This window comes from Vespa crabro, chromosome 4 (genome assembly GCF_910589235.1).
Source record: "Vespa crabro chromosome 4, iyVesCrab1.2, whole genome shotgun sequence".
Classification (NCBI taxonomy): Eukaryota; Metazoa; Arthropoda; class Insecta; order Hymenoptera; family Vespidae; genus Vespa; species Vespa crabro.
The window spans coordinates 1,532,941-1,542,500 of record NC_060958.1 but is presented as its reverse complement, the minus strand read 5'-3'; the positions used below and the strand labels follow the sequence as shown (position 1 = coordinate 1,542,500).

The window sequence follows — 9,560 nt, the reverse complement described above, 5'->3', positions numbered from 1 at the left end:
TAATAATGAGATTAATAATAATAAGAACAATAACAATAATAACAATAATAATAATTACAATAACAATAATAATAATAATAACAATAATAATAATATCAATAACAATAACAATAATAATAATAACAATAACAATAACAATAATAAAAATAACAATAATAATGAGAGTATTAATAATAATAAAAATAACAATAATAACAATAATAACAATAACAATAACAATAATAACAATAATAACAATTACAATAACAATAATAATAATAATAACAATAATAATAATATCAATAACAATAACAATAATAATAATAACAATAACAATAACAATAATAATAATAAAAATATCGATAACAATATTAGCAATAATAACTATAATAACAATAATAATAACATTAACAATAATAATAACAATAATAACAATAATAATAATAATAACAATAACAATAATAATAATAATAACAATAACAATAATAACAATAATAATAACATTAATAACAATAACCATAATAATAATAATAATAATAACAATAATTACAATAATAATAATAATAACAATAATAACAATAACAATAACAATAATAACAATAATAATAGCAATAATAATAACAATCATTATAACAATAATAGCAATAATAAGCATAATGACAATAATAACAATAATAATAGCAATATTAACAATAATAATACTAACAATAACAATAATAATAGTAACAAAAACAATAACAACAATAATAATAATAACAATATTCATAACGATAATTATAATAACAATCATAACATTAATAACAATATCTATAAAAATAATATCAATAATAATAATAATAACAATAATAACAATAACAACAATAACAATAACAATAATAGCAATAATAACAATTACAATAACAATAATAAAAATAATAACAATAATAATAGCAATATTAAGAATAATAATAATAACAATAACAATAATAATAGTAACAATAACAATAACAACAATAATAATAATAACAATATTAATAACAATAATTATAATAACAATAATAACAATAATAACAATAAGAATAACAATAATATCAATAATAATAATAATAATTACCATAATTACAATAATCACAATAACAATTACAATAATAGCAATAATAAAAATAACAATAATAATAACAATAATAACAATAACTACAATAACAGCAATAACAACAATAATAACAATAATTAAATAAGAACAATATTAACAATAATAATAATAATAACAATAATAACAATAATAACCATAAAACAATAATAACTATATTAATAACAATAAAACAATAATGACAATAACAATAACAATAATTATAATACTAATAACAATAACAATAACAATAACAATAATAACAACAATAACAATAATAACAATAATAATAACAATAATTATAATAACATTAATAACAATAATAACAATGACAATAACAATAATATCAATAAAAATAATAATAATAACAAAATTACGATAGTAAAATAATAACGATAATAATAATAATGACAATAATAATAATAATAATAATAATAACAATAACAATTACAATAACAATAATAACAATAACAATAACAATAATAACAATAAAAATAACAAAAATAATAATAATAATAATAATAACATTATTAACGATAATAACAATAATTATATCATTAGTAACAATTATAACAATAACAATAACAATAATAACAGTAATAACAAGAACAATAACAATAATAACAATAATAATACTAACAATAACAATAATAATAGTAACAAAAACAATAACAACAATAATAATAATAACAATATTCATAACGATAATTATAATAACAATCATAACATTAATAACAATATCTATAAAAATAATATCAATAATAATAATAATAACAATAATAACAATAACAACAATAACAATAACAATAATAGCAATAATAACAATTACAATAACAATAATAAAAATAATAACAATAATAATAGCAATATTAAGAATAATAATAATAACAATAACAATAATAATAGTAACAATAACAATAACAACAATAATAATAATAACAATATTAATAACAATAATTATAATAACAATAATAACAATAATAACAATAAGAATAACAATAATATCAATAATAATAATAATAATTACCATAATTACAATAATCACAATAACAATTACAATAATAGCAATAATAAAAATAACAATAATAATAACAATAATAACAATAACTACAATAACAGCAATAACAACAATAATAACAATAATTAAATAAGAACAATATTAACAATAATAATAATAATAACAATAATAACAATAATAACCATAAAACAATAATAACTATATTAATAACAATAAAACAATAATGACAATAACAATAACAATAATTATAATACTAATAACAATAACAATAACAATAACAATAATAACAACAATAACAATAATAACAATAATAATAACAATAATTATAACAACATTAATAACAATAATAACAATGACAATAACAATAATATCAATAAAAATAATAATAATAACAAAATTACGATAGTAAAATAATAACGATAATAATAATAATGACAATAATAATAATAATAATAATAATAATAACAATAACAATTACAATAACAATAATAACAATAACAATAACAATAATAACAATAAAAATAACAAAAATAATAATAATAATAATAATAACATTATTAACAATAATAACAATAATTATATCATTAGTAACAATAATAACAATAACAATAACAATAATAACAATAATAACAATAATAACAAGAACAATAACAATAATAACAATAATAACAGTAACAATAACAATAACAATAATAATAACAATAGGAATAATAAAAATAATAACAATAATAATAACAATAACAATAATAATAACAAAAACAATATTAACAACAATAACAATAACAATAACAATAACAATAATAATAATAACAATAATCACAATAATAATAACAATAACAATAATAATAACAATAACAATAATAACAACAATAACAATAACAATAAGAATAATAAAAATAACAATAACAATAACAATAGTAATAATAAAAATAACGATATCAATATTAGCAATAATAACTATAATAACAATAATAATAACAATAACAATAATAATAACAATAACGATAATAATGACAATAACAATAATAATTACAATAACAAGAATAACAATAATAACAATAATAATAACAATAATAAAAATAATAACAATAATTTCAATAATAATAATAATAACATTAACAATAATAATAACAATAATAACAATAATAACAATAATAACTATAATAACAATAATAACAATAATAACAATAATAACAATAATAACAATAATAACTATAATAACAATAATAACAATAACAAGAATAATAACAATATCAATAATAATAACAATAATAGTAATAATAATATTAACAATTATAATAACAATAACAATAACAATAACAATAACAACAATAACATTAACAATAATATAAATGATAATTTTAATAACGGTATAATCAAATTAACGATAATGAAGATAATATCGATAATAAAGGTTTTAACGATATTAGTAATAATAATAATAACAATAATGATAAATATAAATATATTGTTAAAATGATAATAATCATAATAAGGTTAATATCATCAATGATGGTAATAGCGTTAGTAATGATAATAATATCGGTAATTATAAGAATAACGATAATAACGATATTAAAAATAATTTTAACGATAATAACGATAACAAAGGAAATAACGGTAATAACGTTAATAGCGATAATTGTAACGATCATAATAATAGTAACGATAACAGCGATAATAATAACGATATTAATATAAAGCAGAATAATATCGAAATTATTGAAAATAATGATAGAAACGATTTTAACAATAATAACAATAATAATAACGATAATATTAATAAGTGTAATTGTTACATCCCGCGACAAGCGACGTATGTAAATAACAAAAAAAAAAGGAATAACATATGTAAACTATAGTATAAATGAAAGCTTAATACATTAACTAGCTTAAGTAGAAGGGATCAACTTTCAAAATTCATATCGCTCATTCGTAGGCAAAATATTCCATATATCGATAATTTTACCACTAGCAATATTAGCTAAGATACATCATAAACTCCTGTTACTACTAGCACTTTCTCATTAATAATACATAATACGCATAAAAGAATAATAATAATAATTAGCTAACAAATTGGAACCTATGTTAACAAAATACACACATATACATACAACCCTGTAATAAAATAAACAATTAACCTAATGAATTAATGTTCAACAACCTTGGGAAATTACTGCGAGAAATTTCTTTAAATAAATGTAATAAATAATTGCGAGACATACTTATCGATTATGGCGAGACGACATCCGGTGATATGGATTTTAACATCCTGCGTTCCAAGTATTAAGAGCAACGATATCAACATCATTTTCGGAACCACACCTGCTAATAACAACATTCCAGTGGCTAAGAACTCCGAGAATTACATTCGGTGATAAGCACCGAGTGAACGCAATACTTGGAAGAGGTAATAAAGGATCGCTCGCATTGTTCTGCCCCACCACTACCGCACTCAGGCGACAAGCGCGAGCGGCGCGCCCCACCACCACCGCACTTAGGTGGCACGCGCGAGCGGCGCACATGCGCAGTGACGTCAACCGGACTCGCCCTATGAGGAGCAAAAAGCGTCGTCAGTCAGTCATCGTTCGCAGACTTACTCAACAAGTCGCAAGCTCCTAGACTTGATCCTTAAGCAGTCATTATCCAACTTAAAATTTTACGCTACAGTTTATCTTTGTCAATTAAATAAGTTAGAACCCTTCAATTAAAATTAAAATCAAATTTTTTTTTAACAATAGAATAACCGCGTTCGCGTGTGGAACATCATCCAAAGGTGTAATTATTCAGTGTACATTAGTGAAACATTTAATACATAATTAAATTTGTTATTGTTAACCAGTGCGTGATTTCTTTGTATCCATACATTCATCCATTTTTATTGCTCGGTGAGGACGAACCACACGAGTATCCTCCTATAAAATTGTCGTTTCGGTGAGGACGCTCCGCACGGACGACACTTTTCTCTTTCTCTCCTACCTCCAATTAAACATCTCTTCCAATTACTTACCCTCCTAATACCGAAGGTACGTCGCGGTGGTAGAAAATATCAACTACGTCGTCTGTTAAAGGAACTTTACCACGAAACCAAAATTTATAACGATACATTGGGTGTGGAATTAATTGAAGAAGAGAAAGAAAATTTTCCCTCATACCGCCTGATTCCCCTGCAGCTCTCTAGAAGGGGGAGCCCCACTGGACCTTCCGATTTTGGATCCTAGGACCCCTAAATATCTGGAAATAAGGCTCCACCATCAACTTGGATTGTCTTCCCAAGAGGTAAGTGAACATTTGAAATATCGATTCGATACTCTGTTCGGTGCCAATCCCAAGCCAATTGAACTGCCCAGGCAGGTAAGGGCCGAAAAGAGTACAAATCACACGCAAGGGTCGGAATAGCTTATTTACTTTGGAGTTAGCTCTATTAAAGTACATAGCTTGTGAGACGTAAGAGTAATAACGATAATAATGATAAAAATAACGATAATAAAACTAATAACAATTATAAGAATAGTAACGAAAATAAGGATAATAATAATTATAATAACGTTAATAACGATATTAATGAAGATAATAATGAGAGTAGCGAGAACATGTACAATAATAATGATAATAATAATAATAAAAATAATAATAATATTATCGATTATAACTTTAATAAAGATAATAACGATATGAAGAATAATAATAAAAATAATAGTAATAATACTAATAATAACGATAATGATAAAAATAACGTAAATAACGATAATAACAATATTAACGATAATAATAACAACGATAATCATAATAATAATAATATTAATAATAATAAAAAACGGTAATATTAAAAATAACGCTAATAAAGATAATAACGATAATAATAACGGAAACAGTAATAGTAACGATAACAGCGACCATAATAACGATACTAATATTCTGAATAATATTATCGATAGAAATAAAAATAACGATAGAAACGATAATAATAGTTAGAACGATAATAATAACGATAATGATAATAATAACGACAATAACGATAAAAATAGCGATAATAACAGTAATTACGTTAATAACGATAATAACGATCCTAACGAAAATAACTATAATAATAACGATAATAATAATAATAACGATAATAGAGACAATAATAACGATAACAATGATAATAACGAAAATAGAGTTAATATTGATAATAACGGTAATAACTTTAATCAGGAACATAATAACGATAATATCGATAATGACGATAATTACAATAATTACGATAATACCCATAATAACGTTAGTATAGGTAATAATAATGATAATAAGAATAATAACGATAATAACGACAAGAAGGACATTAATATCGAAGATAACGACAATAAAGATAATAACGATAATAACGGTAAAACTAACGATAATAATACTAGTAACGATAACAGAGACAATAATAACGCTAGTAATTATAATAATTATAATAATAATAAATATAATAACGATAATAACGATAATAATGTTAATAGCGATAGTAATATCGATTATAATAATAGTTACGGTATCAACGAAAATATTAAAGATACTAAGGATAATTTCGACAATATTAAATATTACACTATAAACGATAATAATGATAATAACAATAATAACGATAATTATATTAATAATAATAATTATTATAACAAATAATAATAGTAATGAAATCATGATAATTATAGTAACGTTAATAGTAAATATAACGTTAAGAAAGATAATAACCATAATACGGATAGTAACAATAATAACACCGACAATAAAAATAAAACTAATTATAATATTAATAATAGTATAGACAATAATAACGGTAATAACGATAATACTGTTAATAGCCATAATAATAACGATAATAATAATATTAACGCTAACAACGACAATAATAACGATATTAACAATAATAATAATAATATGGAAAATAATAAAAATAACAATGTAAACGATAATAACGATAATAACGATAATATTAAAGATAATAATAATAATTGCGATAATAGAGATAATAACGATAAAAGTAACGATAATAACAGTAATTATCATCTTAACGATAATAACAATATTAACGATAATAAAGATTAAAACGGTAATAATAATGATAATATCAATACTAACGATAATAACTATAATTATATTAAAGATAATAATAATTTTAATAATAATGATAATAACAATAATAATTACAATAATACTTATAATGACGTTATTAATAATAATAACGTTAATAAAGATAATTACCATAAAACGATAATAAAAATGATAATAATGATAATAATAATAACAATGTTAATAACAATAATAATAACGATAAGAACGATAATAACGATATTTAAAATAATAGCGATAATAATAACGATAATAATAATAGTAACGGTTACAACGACAATAATAACGTAATAAATAATAAAAATTATAATGTCGACAATAATAAAAATAACGATATAAACCATAATAACGATAATAACGAATATAATAATGATATCAATTATAATAACGATAATAACAATAGTAAAGGTATTAACGACAATATTAATAAAAATAAAAATAAAAATTATTATAATAATAATAATAATGATAAGAATAAGAATAACTATAATTACGATAATATCGATAACAATAATAATAACTACAATAGGAATAATAATAATAACAATAACAATATAAGTAACGATAATAACGATGATAACGTTAATGCTGATAACAATTATAATAGCATTATTAACGAAAATTATAAATTTAATTGTAATAGAAACCATAACCGCGAAAATACTGACGATAGTAATAATAATAAAATTAATAACGGTAATAATATGATGGCTGCTGTGCCCTATTCGTCGGTGTACCATCTTGCTCCTGCCCTGTTCTGGTACTGTTCGCTGATTAGAACAACATCCGCTAAATTGCATTATTTATATTCGGATGCCTATTCACGGGCGCCCTCATCTTGGCAAGGAGGACTTTCGCTTGCACGAGTTTCTCTCTCTTTCCATCTTTTGGTGTTCCCGTCGCAGGCTAAGAGCCTACATTATTGTCGCTTTGAGCAGCGATGTCTTTTCCAGTCGATACTGGGATGTTTTGCTGTTTGGTTTTGTTATTTGTGTTTAGTTATTCCACACAACGTATTAAACTCCACAGAGTCATGTACGTATCCGTACGCGGACCTTCATGAAGTGGGGGGTGAACACCCCCGCAACTACCCCCTTTGTTGCGAGAGGTTAATAGTGACAATAGTAACGATTTAAATTATAATAATAATAATACCGATAATAATGATAATTAGTATATAAACGATAATAACTATAATAACGATAATAATAAAAATAACGATAATGATAGAAATAACGATAATAAAGGTAATAACGATAATAACGATAATAACGGTTATAACGTTAGTAAAGATAATAATAACGGTAATAATAATTTTAACGACAATAACAGTAATAAAAACGATAATAGCGATAACAACGATATTAACGATAAGAACGATAATAACGAAAATAAAAACGATAATAATAATAACGATTATAACAATAATTTCGGTAATATTGAAAATATTAACGATTATAATAATAGTAACCATAGCAGCGTCAAAGATAACAATAATAATAGAAATAACATTAGAACGATAATAATAACAATAATATTAATAATAATAATAATAATAATAATAATAATAATAATAATAATAATAATAATAATAATAATACCGACAATAACGGTATAACGATAATACCAGTAACAGCGTTAATAACGATAATATTAACGATGATAATAATAGTAACGATAACGGCGATAATAATAACGACAGTAGTAATAATAATAATTATAACAAAATAATAATAAAAAACATAATAACAATAATAATAAGAACAACGATAATAACGCTAATGTCGTTAATAACAATAAAATTAACGATAATAATGATAAAAGAGATAATAATAACAATAAAAACGATATTAACGACAATAATAGTGATAATAACTGTAATAATAACGTTAGTAACGATAATCAATATACTAATGACGATGAGAACGATATAAACAGCGAAAATAACGATAATATCATTATTATTATATCGATGTTATTAATGATTAATGATTATAACGTTAATAACGATGATAATAACAAATATAAAGACAGTGACGATAATAACGTTAATAAATGTAATATTAACGATATAATAATATTAATGATAACATCGACAATAATAAAGATATTAATAATAATAATAATAATAATAATAATTATTATTATTATTATTATTATTATTATTATTATTATTATTATTATAAATATAATAATAATTATTATTATTATTATTATTATTATTATTATTATTATTATTATTATTATTATAAAGATAATATTAAAAATAACGATAATAACGATCATATTGAAAATAGTGACGATTATAATGTAAATAATAATAATGATAATATAAATAATAGTTAAAATAACGCT

General features: G+C 21.1%; 1 protein-coding gene across 1 annotated transcript; it reads left to right on the top strand.

Annotated features, from left to right (window-relative positions):
* Positions 1–2,838: 2,838 nt before the first annotated feature.
* Positions 2,839–3,330, top strand: LOC124423744 (glycosyltransferase-like protein gnt13; the record flags this gene model as incomplete). The annotated part of the gene is made up of 1 exon (XM_046961854.1): positions 2,839–3,330. A coding segment is annotated over one exon (492 nt), but the record flags the coding sequence as incomplete, so codon positions are not given.
* Between the last annotated feature and the right edge of the window lie 6,230 nt (positions 3,331–9,560).